Here is a 23,415-nt window from a genome sequence, read left to right on the forward strand (position 1 = left end):
TGCTTACCAACCAGCTCAAAAATTGGCATATGGCAGGCATTAAGTCATTGATAGGCATTGTCTGACTAAATGTCTTCTGACATGGAAATGTCTATGAATCAAAGGGACATCGCTGAATTCCTCTGTGCAGAAAAAATGACACCCGTTGACATTCACTGACACTTGCTGAATGTTGATGGACACCAAACAATGGATGTGGGCACAACGAGGTGATATGTGGTGTGTTTCAGCAGTACTGACAGTGACAGTGAGTCACCTTCACTGTGTAGATTTTTACCAGCTTTACATACTGGCTAATGGTGGTGACTATGTTGAAAAATAGTGTTTTGCAGCTGAGAATATGCTCTATCAAACAGTGTTGCTGTACTCTTCGTTGTAGTTTCTAGTTAATAGGAGGCATTACTTTCAAAGAAACTTATGTATACGGTATCTCTGTGAAAACTGAAGGTATTTATTCACATATCTTGACCTTAAGCAATGAAAATGAAATCATTTATGTATTCATGTACAATTATGAGTACCTCTCACCAGGAGAAGCCATAATCTCTTCTACAATTAAATGAAGGTGTAGTAGAGAGCTCAAAATCCCAAATTAGTCACTTTTTTTAGTGATGGTGAAAATAATCCCCATCATTAATTAGTTCCTTATGTCCCCAAACCAAAATTTATTTTCTAGCATGATTATGACCTTTGTACCTTTTATTTCGTAAATCACATTTCCTCTATATAACTTGCACTTTAGCAAATAACTTTCAGCACATTTGCTTTTCAGATGAGGCTCACTGTTCATTATTTCACATAGAGCTATTTATATATAAATATAAACAGCACAGTTCTTGGTGTTTACCTTCAAGATTGTTTTATATTTATGCTTCAAGTAAATAAATAAATTTTAGAACATTTCTGAAATTATTATGTAAAAATAAGCAACAAGAGTATTAATTTTATTTAATCTAAGAATGCTTATTTATGTCTACATCTAAGCCTGTAATTTCAACTCCCTCTGAGGTCAGCCGAGGGCAATACATCTCTCAGTGATGTATTTTAAATGATTTACATTCTCAACATGCCTGATTCTCTGCATAGCTAGATTAATCTTCAAGGGTTCACACTTTGATGAGATAAATTCCATTCATTCAAATTTAAAAAGAGGAAAATTCAATTATTTTTAACTTCTATAAGGCACTGTAACTAGGAATATTGTTCTCGAGTCCATTCTTAAGTCTACAAGTCTATATTAATCTCTACTTTGATGATCTCTGATTGCTTTTCAATAGTTGTTTTTTTTTTCTTCTCCTTAGTGGAGACACAAATTAAAACTGATCATTGAAAAAAAATGGTGTTATTTACTAGGGAATCTCCCTAGTACACAGAAAAGATGGAAAATAATTTCAACTGAACTGTTACATTTCTTTAGGTCTATGGTTAAAAGCCAGGTCTATGGTTGCAGCCAGTTTTGAGTTGCTCTCATCCAACGTGTTGGTTTAAGCTATTTTAAGCAAATAACAAAGCCTGAACAAAATTCACAAAGCTACTTCAAAGGAAATAAGCATTTGCAGTTTTTCTCATGTGAAAGCATGACTACAGAGATAAGTAGGTTTGCTGACTACAGTTTTGCAACTGTTGCTTATCTGAGAACAAGCAGCTGAAGATTATACAATCCTGCAAGTAGGTGAGGTGAAGGTAGCTTGACAATTTCATTTATGTTGAAGTGTAACTAACTCAAACACCAATTTTATCAGTGTTTTCATTGTGTTTGTATTGCATGTGGAATCTACAAGATCATGGAGATCGAGTAGGAGACTTTAGAACTTCATAATTAACAATTCCAAACAAAACAGATGGTAAAAATACAGCTAGCCTGGTACTGTACTGCCTAGAACAAGGCTTATTTTCTTCCTTCCAACACATGAACAGTTTGATGGCTATAGGAAGTTGTCCTAAAACCAAAATAGAAAGATACCTAAAGCTTATGCTACTGTTGCTCCTTGGGGGCACCCAGGTCCTTCTCAAATCACTTTGTTTGGAACCACTCAGTGCTAATCTCACCTGCCTGCATCTGTTTTAGAGATGAGATCTATGACACTGCTGTCTGCTCTTTACAAGGAAGAAATAGGTAGGGAAAGGAAAACATGAAAACTAACAAGAAACGCAGGGACAGAAAGGTTCATATTGCTACTGTACAGGCAGTACTGCAGCATGGTGGGCTTTTGGAAAATGTGGATATATTTTGTAGGCAGCACAGGTTTGAATGTTTTCCTGTCATATTGATCCCTCTTGAATATCTGCTATTGCTCTTGAAAGATAGAGGCAGGAACATTAGTCACAGCTTGTTCATCTGGCAGTGCCAAGTCAGGATCACTGAAAAGAAGGAAGTGAGACAGAGACCTCTGCAGTCTGAGTCACCCTTTTTGCCCAGCCCTCACCTTTCATGATAAAAGCCCTGCAACAATGAAGATCTTGGTCACAAACCTCCATGATGTGGCCCTACTTTTCCATAAAGGCTCTTCTTCTTGTAGTAGTTGTTGCCTTGAATCCAGCAGCTGCCACAGCACAGAGTGACACAGATGCCAATGGAGAAGATATCTATCCCCCACTGTGGGACTTTGCCCCTGAAAACCTTCTGGATTTCCCAATTAAGGACAACAACATTGTCATCAATCCTTGGAACTATCGAGAACGACTGGGAGTGTATAAGAGCATGCTAAAGGCTTCAGCCAAATATTTTATGGCCTTTGGATCCCAAAATTCTGGCAACATTCTCTGGGGATTACCAGTGCAGCATGGGTGGCAATTTCGTACAGGTATGAATTATGTCCTTCAGCTACTAGAACAGATATGTGTTTACCAAACCAGCTTTGAGTCACTTTTTTACAAGGCTTCTGCCTTGCCAGACTACTACAAACTCAGATTGTAAATTTTGACATACTATGCTAAGCTGCCAATTTGAAAGAGAAATTCTTGATGAAGGAAATATCTTACTTTTTTTGAGAAATAACTATTTGATTTTCTAATAGAAAAATATATTATTAGACATAGAACTGATCAGAATCCAGAAGGACTGTGGATTGAGGAAGGTAACACTTCAGTTACCTGAAAATCTTTGAGAATGTATTCCCAGTCTTCCCAGTTTATTGCAGGTAGATGTGAGGGTCTGCACACTGCAGTACTGTTCTTATTTTGTTAACTGATAGGCTTCTTTTGGCTGATAATGTTATATAGAGTTTCATTTTCATAATTACGTTTACCACTCCCACTGAGACTTTTTCTCCTCTTTGCCTTATCTGATTATTTTAGAAGCACCCGTTTAAATATGTATTTTTTTTACAAAAATTGTTAATTCTTTTTTGTTTTCTCTTTCTTTTTCCCATTCTTTTTCTCTCTTTTTTCTCACTTTTTCTCTCTCTTAGTTTAAAGCAAGTGGTTTTCTGAGCAATCATTCTTATTTGCTAGTTAGCCCATACTAGGGAAGCAGACACAAATGTATGCCAAAGGTCCTAAGGCTGCAATATCATATCCAGAGCTTTGTTGGGGAATGTGTTCTCCTACATGCTGCCTCAGGTGCAGCATGACACGTATGAACTTGTACCTGGAAGTAAATCCTTCATGCCTGATGTAAGCAAATACACCTGTCTGACTTCTTTTGTTGTTATTTTTGCTTTTGTTCATTGGTTGCAATCTGTAGCTTTTTGAGGTCATAGAATTTTTTGAAGTTGCATATTTGCCTGGAAGAAAATGTAGACACTGCAGCTGGTGGTGGAGGAAGGCTGCCAACATATAATCACAACTAACAGAAAATTAAATACTAAGTTAAAATAAAGAAAAGGAAGTAGAACAAGTAGCAAAATCCATGAAGGCCACTGGCTGGCAAATAGCAGCAAGAAGAATTTGGTTGGAGTTTAAGCAGGCTTTTTCCTCTTTTCATTCTTTATATGTAAGAAAACAAAGAGAAAATAAAGGGGATGGATGGTGTAGGAGGGCTGATTCAGCGAATGGCTGAAACAAAGACGCCTTCGTGCAGAAGCTACGCTTGAGTGGAATGATCTTGGACAGTTTAAAGGAGGAAATGGTATTGGACAGCAGATTCCTGAACCACTGAAATAGGTTGCATTAACCATCCTGTCTGGTTGTGAAGGCTATATTACTGAGAAAATATTTTTATGAGTTCTATACAATCTACAAAGAATGAGTGAAACTGCTAGTTTAATAAGAGCGGCACAAGTATTTGTAATGAGCAACTCATGGACATAAAAATAAATCATTAATTTGCCCACATTTACAGTAGAGCAAGTGTTGGCAGGACAGGATATCTTGATGGGTAAGACAGGATAGCTGATTAGAATGTGATTGTGGAAAGGGAAATTATTACTTTAGAGATGGAGCTAAACTGGAAGAGTTCGACTACACAGACTGAGGGAACTGAATAGTCTCTACCCCCACATTTTCATATAAAAGTACAAATCCAGGATCAAGGATTTTAAGAAAGTTTCAGTTGGCATAACATGAGTGAAGAGTAGGAAAAGTAGTATCTATACTTACAAAGAAGGAAAAGAGGGAATAATGGCACAAAAATATTCTTACTTGTACCTCAATAGTAGGTGAGACATTAGAATAAGTGTAAAGAAAAGAAAACGTAAAGTCAAGCAGCAAAGCAGAAAACTCTGTTAGAGTTGAAGCTGTTGGAGAGGGTCCAGAGGAGGGCCATGAAGATAATCAGGGGACTGGAGCAACTCCGCTAAGAAGACAGGCTGAGGGAGCTGAGCTTGTTCAGCATGGAGAAAAGAAGGCTGCGGGGTGACCTCATTGCAGCCTTTCAGTACCTAAAGGGAGCCTACAAACAGGAGGGAAATCAACTCTTTAAAGGGTAGATAACAGCAGGACAAGGGGAAATGGTTTTAAGTTGAGGGAGGGAAAATTTAGGTTGTATGTCATGGGGAAGTTCTTTACTATGAGAGTGGTGAGGTGCTGGAACAGGCTGCCCAGTGAGGTTGTGGATGCCCCGTCCCTGGAGGTGTTCAAGGGCAGATTGGATGGGGCCCAGGGCAGCCTGGTCTAGTATTAAATGGGGAGGTTGGTGACCCTGCATGTGGCAGGGGGGTTGGAGATTCATGATCCTTCAGGTCCCTTCCAACCCTGGCCATCCTGTGATTCTGTGATTCTGACAGAATTTGCAACATCTGTATTCAGCTGACTCATTAGAGAGCAGGTGCTCTTCAGGGCGGGAATTGAGTGCTTCTGGAACATCTTATGTCATTGAACCTGACTATGGTACTTCCATGTCATGTTCTTAAAACAGATTTCCTGACTCCTTACATGACTATTTACCATGCGATGTACATAACTGAGTGCTTTAAGGAGTTATGCTACTCCTCCATGTCATGTGCTTAAAGTGAAATATGTCTTACATGCTGTCACAAATAATTGTGAAATATCTTGCACGTTTGTTACAGAACAGATACTTGAAAACTCTGCTAATAAGCTACAACAACATTTGCATGCTTAGCTTAACAAGAAGGCAATGTTTGTATGCATCATTAAACTGAAAGGGATTCTGTATCACAAAGCCCAATTAGGTGATACAATTACTAGCACACTTAATTTGTACTATTCTGGTCGTTGAACAGCTTTCCTACAAAAGCAGACTTGCATCTACAGAGAATGATGCATCAGCTGTGCACATGTTTATGGCTGTATGTTCATGTATATTTACGCATCTATAAAAATATCATTGTGATATCTCACTTTCAGGCAGTTCCTTAAACTCCTAGAATACATTTACAGTGAGCAATAAATTTAACTGTAAAACAAGGTCATATTACTATGTGCTGCATGAAGTATTGACTGAGAAATTCAACTACTATAGCAACAGTAGTTTATGAAGCAGAACAACAGCAATTGTTCTACTACTCTTAGCAAAATTCTCAATGATTTACTGATGTATATAGATATGTATTCATCTCAATTGGATTTCTTGTGTAAAAAAAAAAATTGAGAAATAATTGGTGCATTCTTTCATTTTATTTAGGCAGATTAGCAGATCCTACCAATGGGACTTCCTGTGGCCACAGAAACCTGTGTATATCTGTAAGAAGTTGGTGGTCCTGTAAGTATACTCTATCACAGTGTTCTTCAAAATATGATTTGTGTCCTAGAGGGCAAGAGTTTGGAACCACCTTTGCATTAGGCAGTGCCAATAAAACATAAAGTGACAAATTTTAGTGGAGGGCCAACCGTGACGTAGTTCAGCCATGCGTGTTGTTGATATCAGTCTTGGTCGGTGTGGTGGAGCACCTCATCCTCCTGTGGTACATGAGGCCCACTGCAAGATTTTCTGCAAGATTTTTCTGAATCATGGGAGAAATTACAGAATGTGAGACAGCAAGTAGTAGGTTTTTAAATAGTAGGGAATATTTTGTCCTTAAGCTCAGAACTTTGCAAAGAGTAAAGGATGTGATCTAGTATGCCGCACGTAAGTCAAGGGTATCTGTTGCTCTGCAGAACAATCCACCAAATAACACTTCCAGCATAAATTAAAAAAAACACCAGCACTACAATGCTCTTTGTCTCAAATGCTAGCACACGCATGTAGCTTCTTTTCCTCTGGTAATTTTTACAGCCAGTGTTTATGTGGAAATGGGCTTCTTAAAGGACAACGTATGGATAGATTTTTCACAGGGTTGATCTTAAAAGACAATTTTTTTTTCTGAGTCCAAAAGTAAAATAAAAATCACAGTTCAATTTTCTCATTTGATAAATCAAAAATACTTTAATAATTTTCCTACATCAAGGAAAACTGAGTAACATAAACATGACAAGTCTAAATAGAAGGATCTTTTGTTTCCATTATCCAAAAAGCTGAATGAACACATTATTTAAAAGCAAACAAACAAAACCACTGAAGTTTTCCTTGTATCCAATTTGAGTCAAAGTCAGTATTTTTAGGCTCTTTGTGTTTTTTTTTTTTTTTAATGAAACTGGAAGTCTGTCTCTTCTGGAAAGATTAGCTTCCATTTTTTTCAAAAAATGGAACTGACAGATAGGAGGGGAGAAAAAAAAAAAGACAAGCTTGACTTACAGTCAGTATTTACATCTAACATCAATAAAAATATGAAAATCTCTCTCTCTCTCTTTTTTTTTTTTTTTTTTCAAATGCACTTCCCCTCCACTGAAAAGGGAAAACCTTTCCCTCTCCAGCACATTTTCACTCCATCACTCTTGTCCCTCACTCCCTCTGCTTCCTTGCTGTTCTGCTGTGAGTGCGCATTTCCACAAGACCTGCTGCTTGGCTGCAGTGAATTGCTTTCTCTATCCCCATCACACCCGTGCTTTGTTGTGGAGGCTTCTGACAGTGAAATAGAAACTGATTTCATATCTCCTCATGTGACCAAAACTGTGAGCAAAGAGTAAATTAAAATGTAAATGTAGTGCTAAACCAAATTTCACTGTGATACTCAATCCAAGTTCAATTTGTGTCTGTGAGTATAAATACAACTGGGTGCTCAGGAGAAGGTGTCCCATGCATTGACAAGTAAGAGGGGTCACTGCATAGATCTGTGCTGAACAGAAATCAGAAACAGAAATCCTGGAACAGAAATCAGATTTATCTTCAGTATTTGCATTCCTGCTCTTCACTTACTTTTGAACACTGTAAGTCTTCATGATAGCAAGTTTTCCTCCAGGAAATGTATGATCTCAGCCTTGATTTACCCTATTGTACCAGGAATACACAAAAAGTATTTCAGACTGCAGATAAATGCCTTATTGTTCTGAGGATGTAAGCGGCTTGGTCTGGTCTCCAGGGCAACCCTCCCTGGCATGCATAGTCATACTAAGCTGGGAATAAGCTGAAGCCAGAAACTCACATTTAACATGTCCCAAAGTAAAAGAAACTCTGCTTGAAAGACTGCTGCTGAAGAAGTCCTGTCCTCCTTTTGACCTAGAATAATATTCAGTGTATTCCTCTGTTGCACTGTTCTGTTGTCTGAGTTCCCCAAGCAGGTATAAATAAGTAATACGTGCAAACATATTTGAAAGAATTTAAGCATATTCTGGTGTGAAATCCAACTTTCAGCTTCTCTGGTGAAAACAATGAATGAAAAGAAAGACTCAGCTTAGTAATGACTCCCAGTGAGACACTGTCTTCTCATCACTTGGGGCCTCTATTTGGCTCTTGTCACTGGCCATCTCCTCTAGAATCCCTAGCTAGGCCCATGCACATACAGGAGCTGGAATAATTATTAGGATAGGGTTATACGATAGGGTATAGTGCTTTGGTGATTTTGGTCGTCACTGCTGGAACCATGTGCAAATAGCTGGGCAATCTATGGCACTGAGATTAAGCATGAGCAAATGACCTCTTAACTCTATGGCTCAGAGCTACCTACCCAACAAATCTGAGCTTTAGACTGTTCTTTGTTGGAAGTCATTACAATTTATTTCTACAAAGAAGAACACAATCAAGAGGAGAATCTAAAATTTTTCTTCCAACATGAAGAACATCAAAAGTCATACAAACACTTTCATGGAAGATTTGGTCCAGCGCAGGCAGGAGCTGAACTTGGCTTTCCTACATGCTTACCGCCAACATATAAATTAATATTGAAAGTTGTATATGAATCTATACAGTTATTACTACTAGGGGATTTCAGTGCATACGTCCCACTGCTGGACATAATTGTATTGGTGGCATTTTGAAATGACTGCATTTGTTGTTGTAGAGGTTTCATTTCTCCATGTGGAAATTGTTTGCTTCTTAGCAGTTAAAGCCTCCTCCTTTCCAATTCTTACTGCAGGTATGAATTACTACCTGTCTATCATACCCTTTTTGGGTGCAGTGGAAGCTGGCCTCTTTGGAGAGGTGAAGTACGAGGTAGAAATGCTGCCGCCAGAGGACCGAAGAGATGATTTCTGTTACAGTGTTGCTGACTGCCGTTCTCGCATTCCGGAGCTCATGGATGAGTGGAAGGCTTACTTTGAAGTAAACAATTTAAAATTTTTTAAATATTTTGTAGGAGATTATACTTGAATATTTCTTTTTAAAACTCTTATTATTATTTGTTGCATTTTGGTGGCTTGATTAACTTTCAGTAGCAACTTGATAAAAAAAGGTAAGCAATGGAAAAAAGCAAAGTATGACATAAAATGAATGAGAGATGAGAAAGACAGGATTTTTACAGGTTAATTATTCTTTTCCTTCCTTTCAAGCTAATTTTGTATTTTAGCATCTGTCCCTAGAGGCTGTTAACGGTTACACTTGTTTCCTAATGTTAGCAATTCCAAATTATGCAGGCGAGATAGATATTACCCTAGAGAAATGGTCTTGAGATGATTTTATAGGGCCTTTTTATTCCTTTTAACATCAAAAAAACTGAAATTCAGGAGGGTATTTTTAATACATCTACGTACTCTGTTTCCACATCATTCGGTTGCTCTCCAGTCACAAATATAACTGTACTTCTTACTTCATAGGTTCAATAATGCTTTTTATAAATAACCTTTATTCAACATTTTTGTTCACAGTCAGGTAATAGATAATGATCAGCAAATTAAAACCACAAGTAACCTGGTGATTTTAAGTAGAGGAATAGGTTTTAAGAACAAGGCTGGATTTGTTTTCTGCAAATTTTTTATACTAAACAGTATATTTAGGAAGTTATTATAAATGATCACATAATTACAACCATTAAGGTTCATTTTCTTATTTTTTGAAATTTCTTAGCATTTGCAGCTGAAAGAGTAACTGTTTTTTGAGAAATTCAGTATTTTCACATGGAAACTTCCACTGCACTCAGATACAAGAGTCCAAATTACTGTGACAGAATACCTGAATTATGTGGGAAAAACATTCACTCTGTTGAAGCTAAAGAATTGCAAATCTTATTAATTTCAGGCAGAATAGAAATTCATTCTAGAAATCTATATTAATAATTTCTCCCTATGTCAGATAGTATAGTTATTTACAAAGTACAAGTAACACATTCTAACTACTCATAAGCAATTTTCTTTAGCTTGAAAGCTTATTCTACTGTGAAGTATGTAAGTGTGAAAAATGTATTGATTTCAAAACATCCTCTTATTTCTCTGCTTTTTTCTCCCTCTTGCTGCAGTATCTGCAGTCTACAGAGCAAAAAACCGTGAACTCTGTGAAGTCCTCCTTTGTGCTGGATGATGCTCTCCACTACATGTGGAAGGCGCATGTTGCCTCCATTGCTTATGCGCTGCCCAAATTCCAGGACAGGTATGGGAATGAGAAAGGTGGCCAGGGGGACCTTCTTACCTCCATGTCTGTTTGCTAGGATAATGCCTGAGCAATGCTTGTATGAGGCTCTGGGCTTTCCCTCTCGAGGAGCAGGAGATATCTTGCCAGATATCTGGCAAGAGATGAAGCATCAGCACAACAGGCTGTGATATGCAGGCAGGCTGTGGGTTTACACAATATGCTGATTCCTATCTGAAAGCCAGGGCCTCAGCCAGGAGCTGTATCTAACCTGTCCAGAGATGGTTATGCCAGGAGAAATTATACATAAAGTGCTGCAGGAGGTTTTAAGTCACTACTAAATTGAGATTGCTCAGGATTTCACACTGATCAAAACTCATTTGGTATAAATGATAGATTACTGTGTTCTACTGTGGGTTTCAATTATCTGATCATTTTTTACTTTTATTTCTTACAGCTTAAAATATCTTGCTGTTCCAGAAGCAAATTTTGGTGAAGACTGGGCTAATGGTGTAGATTTCATTGCAGCCACACATTTCTCTACAGATTTGCATACCACAAACCACTTCCAGGCTTTCCTGCCCCAGAGGATGCTTGTTGAAGGGGATGTCCTCCCATCCATCAGTGGCTTCAGTTCACAGCAAAACAAAGTTCTTGTATCACTGAGAGCTCTTAACAGAGCAAATCAATTAACAGGTATGAGCCCCACATAAAGAAGTTGGTAGTCCATAGATACCTTACATCTTCTGTTTCTGTACTTTTCTCCACATGAATGAAGTAATTTTCAGTATATGGTAGTAAAATCACTTCATAGAGATGAACAGTAAAAAAGTATGACTGAAAGTATAACCACAAGTGAACAGTGCACCAGAAAGAAAGTATAGCAGTAAGGTAACACTGACAGTATGTGATGGGGACTTCACATTAGACAAAGGTTATATTTGTAGGACCATATGATCTTGCTCTTTTTTTTCTCCAGTTTACCCACGAACTTTAAAAATGATCACCAGCTTGCATTTCACAAGTTAAATCTGAAACCATCAAAGCTGTAAATCAATTTACTGGATCAGTTGAGGTCATAATAAAAAAAAAAAAAAAGAAAAAAGAAAAAAAAAGAGCAAAAGATCGAAAACAATGGTTTGTATGTCCACAAGTATTCTGCTTGGTTGTTGTTTTTGTTTTTGTGGGATATGTTTTTGTTTTCCATCTCAATCTTTGGTGTTATGGAAAACATTACGCAGACCCACAGAATTCTCTCCCAGCACTAGAACACTATCCTTTAGACAGCTTTAGCTAAAATAAGTTCTGCATCACCATCCAGTGGTGAGACATATAATTACAGTATTTGGATGGGCTGATACTATTTATTTATTCGTCCTTTATGAAAGGAAGCTATTTAAATGAAAACACAGTGTGAAGTTACACCATAAAGCTAGTATCCAGAGCCATAGTTGTTTGTTGTTGTTGTTTTGTTTTGTTTTTGTGATCTTCTGTCCAAATACTTCAATGAAAATTCAGTAGCTGTATTTAGTGTTGGAAGACTGATTAATGAAGATATTATGTGTTACAAAAGAGCATCCTCACACCACAAATTGTTTTCCTCACACATAATGGTGAACATTGCTTCATAATTTGAATAAGGATCATAACAGCTTTGTCATATGACTGGTAACCTATGTCACAGTTCAGGGTTTCTTTTAAGAGTTCTGTCCCCTGCATGGTAGCCTACGTAATGGATCATAGAAACAGGTTTCTTCACCAATCTAGAATTCATCTCTCCACTGTGGGGACAGCAAGGGAAAGCAGGACTTGCAGGGTAGAAATCAAGGAGCAGAGCACCAGGGCAGCAGAGCAGATGAATGCAGGACCGAAGGGAGAAAGAAGAGGCAGGGATGCTGAAGATGTTCTATATGGATGTAGCCATTAACAGTGTGGTATCTATCTGAAATCCCTGGCTTTGCAGGCTGGAGATTTCACTGACTCTGCTTTGAAGGGTTGAGCTTTGCTTTCAGTTGAGGGTTGTATGCAAGCTAGCTCAACCTGCTGATAGCTTTGCAGATCAGAAATGGAACTTTAAACTATATTCAACTATATTTGGCTCTGGACTGACAGCCTAAAAATGGATCTGAAAAGCTAGACCTTGTTGTTACAGAACCCGTGACAAAATGAGATGTACTGTTTTGTTGAGCCGGATTCTTCAAACTTTTAAACAGAGCAGAGGGGAGCAGGCAATGAGCATTGTACAAACTGGTGCTAAAGCAGGACTGGTCAGGAATGCTTCATGGAGAATGACTGCTAATTGCCTTGATGCAAGTATAGGGGTCATTCGCTTCTTTAGCTTGAGGCCTCAGAGGGGTAGAAGAGTAAATTCTTTGCTTATTTAGAGTGAAAACAGAAGTGTGCATGACTGCAACCATCAGGCCATTGCTTCATAAGCTATGAAGCTATGTGCAATTCCAGAACAAGGCCCTGACATGTGTCTTCAATCATTTTGATTTGCAACACTGGTGACAAGGGAACAAGCCAAGTTGTCCATCAATACAAAGGAACCCAAGCTGAATGAATAGCCTGTGTCTTCCTACATAGCTGTAGGCAATTACTACACCATCAGCATGCTCCAGCCTTGTCACTACCTCAGGAGAGTGGTTAGGTGTTTGCAGCCAGACATGTGCTTCATCCCTTGTGTGCCTCGAGCTGCATGTACTCCATGTTAATCTGACAGTGTCACATTGTGTTTCTTTCCAAGGAGGACTGTCACTGAAGCTCTGGCAAAAGTCAATGTCTACTGAAGCAGCAAGGAAAATTGGCCGAAAACTGATTGAGGACTTGGTTGCCAGTCCGAGTTTTGACTGGTAAACTGGTCTTGGTAATTTCTTTACAGCAGGATTTCCTGAATAGCCATGTGGGCGTCTCTCTTATATTGAATTGATACTTGTATCCTTAATTTTTTTTTTAATTAACTCATTTGTTCAATTAATTTCCTTAATAAAATGCCTTACAAAAAAAAAAATCTAAGTTTATTACTTTCTTGACTTCATAAATGATGTATCATTATTGGAGAGAAAGTTGAAGGTAACTTACATTCAGTTTCAGACTGTTTCCTTCCCCCTGTATACAGTGATCACAGCAAATATATACTCAGGTCCTTGATGGTCTAACAGATGATGTCCCAAAACTTTTCTTTGAGTTATGATCCAAAGCCAGTGCTTTGACAATTTCCTACTGAAGTTGCTGTTCTACAGAGCAGCTGCAATTAAAGATTTTAGGCTTTTTTTTTTTTTTTTACATACTTCAGTACAGATGAACTCCTTCTCTACGATGCTATGCAACAGGTAAGTGCTGCACCTGATGCTCAGGAGACAGCCCCAAGAAATCCTGAGCCCAATGTGCTTACTCTGCAGAGCTCTTAAGTAACTAACAGAATTTCTGTTGTTTGGTTTGTTACACAGATGTCAATGAAGCATTGGTCTATCCATCAACTTCTGTGATTAGGTAGTCCATACAGTTGTAGAATTAGTTTTCCTTTTGTACATTAGATATGATTATTAAGAAAGAATTGAGTTTGCATTGTGCGTCATCACAATGTCTAGCAGAGTCAGATCCAGATGCCAATCACACTCTTCCAGATGACAACAAAGTATGGAGAATTCATTAAAAAAAACGTGGCATCAGAAGTTGAGGAAAACTGGGACAGGGGGCCTGAAGGCAGAAGTTTCTCAGGAAGTCTGCTGACTTGGGTCCTCCATCCTTACAAAAACTTTACCTGGAGAATGGGAATGGCTGGAGCTGCCTTCTCAAGATGGAGAGCAGAGGATGGCAACACAACTCCTGCCTGCTGCATCTTGTGGGTTACAGCTTACAATATAGTTCAAAATAACAAAAGCTTTAGACTCATGTCAAAATAAAGGTAAGCAGCTTAGTTTAGCCACCACTTACAGGCTACCCTGCCTCTTTCAGTCATTCCTAGCATCTTGGTTGGTAACTGTGTCTCATAGGCATCTCAGTACACCCTCATTTGGGGTGAGAGATACATATCACTCTTTCTCTTTGTTTCCTGACAAGCACAAAGCATAAGGATCCAAAATTTTCAATATGTATCAGTGAAAAACTCATCCTCTGGCTGTGTACAACCTTTGCAATGGGGAGAGAGGAGGATGCTGCAGGTGGAGCCATAGCACGCAGCATCTCAGAGCTTGCAAACAGCTCTGAGACAGGGAATCAGGCCAGGCAGCCAGCAACAAGGCTAAAATCACAGCATTTCCACACTCAAAGGCCCGCTGCCACGCAACAGTCAGGTCCAGGGCCCAGGTGTCTCTTCGCTCTTGAATTTGAGCTCCAGACAGCCTGAGCATCAACAAGTAGTGGTGCTTCTCAGGGGTCTGCATATCTCAGTGGAAGTCCTGAGTTATTTTATGGATACTAAATAAATGAAAAGGAAAATATTTGTCCTTCCTGGCCACTTTCCCAGTTCAATTGGTTTGTTCTCCCCAAACTGGCATGATGTTTGCACTGTAAATGAAGAAATAGCCATCGAGACATCGAGCAGTTAAGCACTATTTTGACCTCTGATGTCCCAGGACAAAGGTTTCAATTATTCATTGTCATTTTATGGATAAACTCTTAATGTACCATCATTAGCTAATGATTTTAAAGGAAATAAGTTAATGAGGTCTAAGAAAATGCTGGCGTTTTTACCTTAATTACCTGGTTCATAGATCAGAGTAATTAGATTTCAACAGACTTTAGGTATAATCTAAAAGTAATTACTGCAGCTGCCAGCTGTTAAAGCATTAGATTAATTGTACTCAAGAAAGTTTGAGAACAATTTTCAGTCTTTTCTGTGGTTAACTCAGGTTTTAATCTCAGGTGGGCTTTAAGAAAACAAACAAACAAAAAAAAAACCTACAAACAATAAGAAACAGCAACAAATATTCAACCATTAATGCAAACAGAAAAAACACATTTCTTACAAGCTTGCAAATTGCTGCACTTAAGGAGATATTTCTAAGAGATATTTTTTAAAAGGCTAATATTTTCCGAACTGAGTTCATGACAACATTAAGAATTACTTTATTATTTTGAAAAAATACTATCTCTCTTAATAAACCTTCAGGCATTAATGCATTTCAAACACATTTCAAACAAGTCAAACATGCCGATCTGTCAGGTATAGGCTCTAGGAACTGGACAGCAATTGAGCCGTGCGGTCTGAGGCACGTATAAAAGTTTAGACAAAACATAGTTTGCTTTCCCAAAAGTAGAGCAGATGCAGATAATCTAGAAACAAAACAGATGCATCCTAGTAGGAATATGTCTGGGTGTCAGAATGTAGGGAAAAGGGATAATAGGAGAAAGCAGTGAAAAGGAAGAAGGATGGGAGAGCACTGGAGTCTGTGCTTGATAAAGCTGGCAAAGGCTGAAAAAAAACAAAGTCAGAGGTGTGGCTGTTGCCCTTGCCTAGGTGGTCGTAATTGGGAATACAGCTGTTGCACTTAACCTTGCCAAAATCTAGATGTGTACATTAACAAATAGTGTCCCAAACTGTCACATAATGGACATATATTAGGGGTGAGGCTATCTCCCTTCTTGCTGGATAAAAGGAAAGCTACTTCTACCTTTTTTTTTTTTCTTTTTTTTTCTTTTCTTTTTCTTTTTTTAAGAAGGAGGCATAGAGCTTGCAGGGCTCGCATGCAAAGTTGTTTGAAAAAATGTAGAAAAGTATTTTTCTTTCAAGCTGAATTCTTGAATTTCCCTTTCCCTGTGATTCCAAATCTGTTTGGGCTCCTTTACTTACCAGCCCATGCTCTCTAACGCATAATTAAGTATTAATTATATTAAATTAATATTATATAATATTAATGTTATTATATTATTATATATAATATTATTATATTACATAATAAATATTATATAAATAATATCAATTAAAATTTCCATAGTGGGAAAAAATACTTTCCTATTAGGTATGGAAGGAGAGCAAAGATATTTTTGCCCAGAGCAGCCTTTAACCCAGCAGTTAGTGGGTTCTGCTGGGTGGTAGAAGAGGTTGATTTGCAGCCTGCAGGACAGAAAACCTAGCATACTCCTTTGACAGCTGGTGCACAACATGAAGATCCACCTTTCCCCAGAACAAAGTGTTCACTTACTTACATTTTCAGACCAGTTTGTTATCTCCTGCTCTTCCAAAGTGTTCTTGGACATCCAGTTCTTGATGCTGAAGGGGGAGAAGTTCAAGATGAAAACTCATTGCTACAATATTTCCCTCACCCCAGCTCCACTGGCTCCAGAAACAACATGTTTCTTATGTTAAGTCAATGTTGACCTTTTCTATAGGGAATGCAAGGAGCAGTCACCTGAAAAAGGTCTGAAATCTACTTCAGATGAATTTCAAAATGAAATTTCTGCCTCTTCCACTGCCATTTCATTTCAGCAGCAGTGCTGAGCAGCAGAGCCTTGTCAGGCATTGTCTTGTTGACGTTTGCGATGTTTACAGCACACATTCACAAAGGTGTGTTGGTTGCTAATGCCCAAGAGAATGTTTTCAATGTGATTGAAGAATGTGAATGTGCTTCTGGGTTGAGCCTGAATTCACGAAATTCCTGTACTGCAGAACAGATGAGATGGGCTGCGAGGTGTTTTGAGAATGGCTTTCAGCAGGGCAAGGAGCCTGGCAGAGCTCAGGGCCTGCAGAGCTGCCCGCTTGCCCTGTGAGAAAGGGGATGTGCCTCACATGGGAGCACAAGGTGATTTTTCCAGATGGTGTTCAGAGGGCAAGGAGTGGAGGCTGAATGACATCAGGACTTGTTGCAAGGTATTTATACCTACTTAAAATATGATTCAATTTCTGTAGAATATTCATCTACAAACAAACAAACAAACAAACAAACAAACAAACAAACAAACAAAAAAACCCATATCTTATGGTGGTTTTTTTTACTGATTCAATCTTAGCAAAAATATCCAGGATGAAACTGTAGTGAAAGTAAATCTTTGCTGTCTCTTACTTCCTTTTACAAACGATTTGTGTGATGTTTGCAGGAAGAGACTGCAGCAGGTACAGCTGAAGAGATCAAGGTCATATAAACCATCCTTGGGAACAGCTTCATTTTAGAAATAAAGATTTTTTTCACCTCTCCTTTTGTGCAATGTTAGGCCTAGAAATGCTAGCAGACCTAAGACTTGTCCGATGTGGGTCAGGGAAAGAGCAGAAGTAGAAAAGAAGATCCTAAATAATTCCCCACTGGCATCAGCCCCTCCAGCTTCCTCAGATTGAGAGTCATACAGGGTGTCCTAGGACACACAGAAATCCAAGGGAAGAGAGTGGAAGCTTGTCAATGAGATGTATTACTGCCAAGCACAAGAACACTCCTAGCATGCAAGTGCTTTTGAAAAAGGAGGGAGGGGGGAAAAAAAGCAACCTGCCACTAATATATGAAGTAAAAGCTGGAAAACACTTTTCATCTACCAGCTTTAACATGGCACCAAGGAGTTGTAAGTTAACAAGGTACAGGGGCATCAAAGTAAAAAATGTTAGGAAAACACTTGAGTAGACTTGGGAGAGGTATAAAAGTATCAGATGCATTAAGTGAAGAGATAGCAAGAATAAACAGTGGCTTCTTGTTGGGAAGAGTGTAATAGATAAGCATTTGTCTGACACATTGTAGTTAAACAAAAGGGCTTTTGGCATTTAAAGAAGAATGCTAAGGGAAGATTCTTCTTATCTTAGCAGACACAAAGGCTGGTTATATAAAAATGTGCATGTTGATCATCCAAACATAAAATGCCATCTCACTAAGGGCTTAGGCACACATGGAGTGCTGCAAAAGCAGCTGCTCCTGAGCAGGCCTGTAGTGAGAGCACAGAGGAAATATTCCTTAGCATTAAAAGAGATAAGCCCTTAAGCTAACAGGTCTGTGCAAAAGCTTATGCCAATCTTTTGAAAAGCAAATATCTTATTATTTAAATACACTTGTATTTTCTTCAGGCATAGCGAATGCATTCTATGTTCACCTGAAAATGGCTTTCTCCTCTTCACTGCAATCTTCCTGAGCATCAGTATCTGGGAATAAGGAACAGGTCCCTTGAGGGTCACAGTGACATTTCAGTGTTGTCAGACATATATTAGCAAGCATGTGGTCATCTGTACATTGTAAGGGAACTGCAGCACCGAACACAAACCATTTACTATATGATCTTTCTTCGTGCCTACCACCTCCTCTCCATTTTCCCTAGCAAGATTGTGTGTCATCTCTCCCACTCCAGTAACTTCATGCAAATGGCACTGTGCCTCTGAACTATGGCAACTGAAAGGGCAGGCCAGTTCTCCTTCCTGTAATGGGATATGGTGTTAACTGATGTGTCAGAGGAAAGGAGACTGGAGACATCTCTGCCACTGTTGTAACTACAAAGTTCATAAAATCTGCCACCTTTACTCACATGAATAAAACTCATTCAGCTCAATGAGGTTGAATATATTGGATAGGATTCTTGCACATGACAGAAGTGGTAAGATGAGATTCCTTATGTAACAGAATCCATGTGAAGAAGAGAAATTTCTCCAGAATAGCTTTAAAAGGAAGAAGCTGAAAAAAGGGCTGATATGATTTGATTGGCATATTTTTATTTTTACTTCTTTTTGTTATCTTTGCTTCTCTCTTTCTTTCCCTGCAGACTAGGTCCCAAAAGATTTTACAGAATGTTTCAAAGGTGCTAAGACTTGTCATTAAAATAGCTGCATCTCACAGTGTTCATAACTATCCTATCACCTCGGGCAACTAATCAGAGCTTCTTTTATTCTAGGTTCTCTCAGCTACTTGTGGCATATCAGGTACTCCGGCCTGACCTACTAATCACCCACACGACTCTTTGCTGGACTATCTCCAGTGTGCCCATATCTCCCTTGCACTAGGAAACTCAGAACAGGACCCAGCACTCCAAGTGTCCTGTCAGAGCTGAGCAGAGGGGAAGGATCACGTCCCTCAACCTGCTGCTGACACAGTGCAGCCCAGAAGGCTGTTGGCTTTCATCTTTTCCCTCACAGCTACATTATTCAGGCTTCATACTATTCAAGGAATCAGAATCATGATAGAAACATCTCATATCTTTCAGACATTTAACAGAGGAAAATATCACATTAAGCAGAGAAATAAAGTAGTCAGTAAAATATGCAACGAATACCTTTTATTCCCACACCAGTCTGCTTTTGCTGGCATAACAAATGGCTGTTTTGAACTGCTACAAAGAGAAATACAAATTTTTGAGCAAAACACTTGAAACATATTTCAAACACCCACAAGTGCTTTGCCAGCCAGTTACAAGATTCGTATGCACCTGCAATCTCCCATGTTAACAAGTGGTATGCTAAATGCTGTATGCTACATATGCACGGAATCGAAGCACTCTGAGCTATACAATTAATACTTAAATTGTAACTGACTTTAATGAGGATGAACATTTATCTTGAATAAGTTAATGTAAGACAATATTGCGTAATTCTAGATCAATTTGCATTAGTGAAAATTAATTATGCAGTGGAATTTTAATAGGAAAATCTGAAGATGCTATGCTGTCTGCTTGAAAAGTCTTCTTTAACGTGTATCAAGGCATTTTTTTGTGGGTGTTTTAAATCATCAGTAGAACTAAAAATATGGTATGTGTAGGCTTTCTGAACATATTCCCTGTCTCCACCCTAAAACTGTCTGGGAAGTTTGACTGTTGTGCACAGCTGTCAGGCATTTCTGGATATGCCAGTCTGATCAAGCTGCTGTGAGTCTGGAAACTCTTGGCACATCAGATGCATGTTTACACATCAGTTCTTAGTAATTTTCCATGAGAGCTAAAGCACTGCCAGAGGTGTACGCACTTTCCTGTGATCTACCAAATCTGGATAAACAGCACTCACTATACACACACTGCCCAGAAATAGTGAGTATCAGACTCAGGCTGCAGACATCCACAATTCTGTTCTCTTCCAGAACATGAGGATTAGGTTCAGTGCCAACCAAGGATGTTAAAAACACTGTACCCATGCAGTTCATATATGACTGTGCATTGGGATCCCAGACAGGATACAGCTGCTCCAACACTAGGCCTGGTTACATGCTCTCTGCCAAGTGCTCTAGGATGCTCATCCATGTTATCAGAAGCCCTCATTGCTGCTGCTTGGCACTCACAGGGTGTAAAGAATGGTATCTCCTTCTAGGCCAAGGTTTTTTTAATCACAGATACTATGTAAGTATTTGGCTCTTAATTTTTGTCTTCAGAAATGTAAATTAAGGGAAGTCTTTCAAAGTGAACAGTTGTGAAGTTTTGCTGTTTATTTATTTTTTTAAAAAAAAGAACAAATCCAAATAAAATGTTCTGCTGCTCTTCCTGTGCCCTCTTTCCATTGGAGCAGTACTGACCATCAATATTTGAAGCAGAGAGGCACCTTGCTCTTTCAGTACCAACTTCTGTCCTTTCTTACTAGCTGTGTTTTCAGCAAAATGCTGAAAATATTGTCAAAAACTACAGCTCTAGTGTGATTCTAGTTAAATATGGAGGTGTTGTAAGAAATGTTGAGATGTTGTGCTGAGGCACATGGTTTGGTGGGAAATATTGGTGATAGGTAGATGGTTGGACTGGACGGTCTTGAAGGTCTTTTGGTGATTCTATGATTCTATGAGACTAACTAAAGCTGTGCAAGGGGCGGTGGAAATGGCATTATTATCTAATTTAGGCAACCTCAATCCTACTGAGAAACACTTCCCCCTGGGAGGAATGGCATTGATTTCCATGGTGAATTAGTTGTGGTACAACAGCATCACTTGTGCAACAAAGCAGTGCTCATCATCAGAAACAGTGGCTGAGTCCTGCTGGTTGTAGCTCTGGGCCTTAACCTGTAGCATATGTATCTGTGTGAAGAAAAGGGAGTTCATCTTACATTACCCTTCGTTCCCCTCTCTACTACTCATTTCTCAAAGAAAATCTTACCAAACCAAACTTAAATAAATAAATAAATAAATAAATAAAAAATAAAAGGGATTTTCCTTTTGCATATGTCCTACAGTGATTGAGAAAATAAACTGGCATTTCAGGTGCAATAGGAATGAAAGATTGGACTTGACATCATTATATGACTATGTGAATTCATGAATAAACACATACAGGAAGAACATTGTCCCTTCAGTGAATCATGAGACATTAGCTGGTTTCACTTCTTACTTAGGATGAGTAAGCAGTTTAGTTTCTCAGGGGATTCTTAAAGTTAAATTGTAGCCTCAAATGCTCTTCGTGAGACAAGGACAGCACTTTCATATGCAGATTTTATTACTGTTGCAGTTGATTTTAATATGTGAATGATGTAGCTTATATTTTTTTCCAGTTAATTTCATAATTATTTTGCTTCAGATGTCTGTGAAAAACAACAAAATATCAGACTGAAACAGGAAATTATTTTTCTGAGCATTAAAAATTATACGAGGATCGCAGGTGAATGTACTCTTGAGTCAAATTAATGACTGTGAATTAGGGCTTGCTTGTGCCATAAAATGGTTTGTCATCACAATTACACCAGTAATCCCAAGACTATACAAAATTAAAGCTAATGCACAACTCTGTGTCCTGGTTTTATCAGTATTCTGTATTGTAACATCATGCAACAGACTGTTGGGTGAGGAGAGACAGTGCACTGTGGTGCTGTGTTTAATGTTTATCTCTGCAGTCTCATGTGAATTCTGATTCTCCAAGGCAAAGATGCACTGGGACTGCATTTTCCAGGAGCCTCCAGATGATTTCTGATTCCGGGTGATGGGGGAAGAACTCTCTGGTCTTTTTGAGGAAGTGAGCCATAAAAGGCCTGCTGATAAAGACTCAGATTAACTGTCTCTCTCAAACGGTTTTATTTTTGGCTCATTTTTATTTGATACTCTTTATTATTCTGTATCATCTCACATTCCTGTTAATAAATTAGTTTCTCCTATCTCAGTCTTTTTTTTCCCCTCTTCCTTTCCCACCCCTTTCTCCTGAGGGGAGGGAGGGGTGTTGCATGATTAACTCTTTAAACCACGGCACTCTGATACATCTGTTCCAGCAACTTTGTCTAAGTATGTGAAACTCAAACCAGTAAACTTTTCTTTTACCAGCACAGCTTATGCCATTTAGGGAAATACTTGACCTGTACAGTCAAAAGAGCTCATTTTGTCCGTATAAGGTGCAACTCCACCAAAGAGTCCTAGTGTGTCTCCATCATTACTGCACCCATGAAGTCTATATGATGTTGATAGTCTGAGAAATTGAGGAGAAGACACATCATCCTCATAGCGATATTCCAAGAAGCTGTGCTCTAGTGTGGGATAAGAGAGTTGAAAGCCTAAAGGGAAGTTATTTAGCACTTAATTAATCATAGAATCACAGAATCAAAGAGTGATCAGAATTGGAAGGAAGTCTTAAGTCCCCTACCACAGGTAGGGACATCTTCCACAAGACCAAGTTGACCATAGCCACATCCAACCTGTTCTTGAACACCTCCATGGATGGGGCATCCACAGCTTATCTGGGCAACCTGTTCCAGTGTCTCACCACCCTGCTGTTAACATTTAATAACAATATGCCAATGGGCCCAGAAAGTGGAAAACAATGCCTATGTGCATTGGATGAATATGTCTCAGAGCAACACCCTGTTTGCTACCTGTCAACCCTTCCTCCAGTAATCACAATTGATTATTGCCTGGATAAAAAGTTTTAATTTGCACATTAAGGAAAAGTGAAAGCACTAGACAGTAGAAAAATTACCAAAAAATGAAAATTGACAGAGTTGGATATGCTCCCAAATCAGTATTGAAAACAATAAAAATAGGAAGACTTTCAGAAGTGTCGAGAACATACAACTACGGTTACAGATTTGTCTTCCTGTCTTTAACGTCCCCAAGTTTGGAAAGTTTGCCTCAACCCAGCAACACTAGAAAATGAAAGGTAGCTCGGAGGGACAGTGGTGTAAAAGGCCCAGAGAAATGTCTTAGGATAACAGCATTTATTTGTATAATATGTATTTAATAAGTACAGGATTAATGGTGTGGTGGGGTCAGGAATGTCGGTTTTCATTTGTAGCACTGTCTTCAACTTGCCTTCTTCATGCAGGAACCTACCTCTCAGTATAACTAAAGTAAAAAGTTCAACCTCAGTCCGTCTCATAGTCATGGTTTTGTGATTTTTGGTTACTG

The 23,415-nt window shown here is 38.7% G+C and overlaps 2 protein-coding genes across 3 annotated transcripts in view; one reads left to right on the top strand and one right to left on the bottom strand.

Annotated features, from left to right (window-relative positions):
* Nucleotides 1-2,451: 2,451 nt before the first annotated feature.
* Nucleotides 2,452-13,474, top strand: C2H6orf58 (chromosome 2 C6orf58 homolog). The gene is given in 7 exon segments (XM_048935909.1): nucleotides 2,452-2,477; nucleotides 2,479-2,804; nucleotides 6,026-6,103; nucleotides 8,793-8,977; nucleotides 10,107-10,237; nucleotides 10,674-10,912; nucleotides 12,963-13,474. Coding segments are annotated over 7 exon segments (1,095 nt in total). The 3' UTR covers nucleotides 13,073-13,474.
* THEMIS (thymocyte selection associated) overlaps nucleotides 6,673-23,415 on the bottom strand; it is a 99,456-nt gene continuing 82,713 nt past the window's right edge. The window contains exons 6-7 of one of the 2 annotated variants that reach the window (XM_048935906.1): nucleotides 16,367-16,430; nucleotides 6,673-8,970 (exon numbers count right to left, since the gene is read on the bottom strand). In XM_048935906.1, coding sequence (XP_048791863.1) covers nucleotides 16,384-16,430 — 47 coding nt within the window. In that variant the 3' untranslated portion in view covers nucleotides 6,673-8,970; nucleotides 16,367-16,383. Of the gene's footprint in view, nucleotides 8,971-16,172; nucleotides 16,431-23,415 lie in introns of those variants that run through there. The other variant, XM_048935905.1, reaches the window with a different exon arrangement.

Source organism: Lagopus muta, chromosome 2, assembly GCF_023343835.1.
Source record: "Lagopus muta isolate bLagMut1 chromosome 2, bLagMut1 primary, whole genome shotgun sequence".
Classification (NCBI taxonomy): Eukaryota; Metazoa; Chordata; class Aves; order Galliformes; family Phasianidae; genus Lagopus; species Lagopus muta.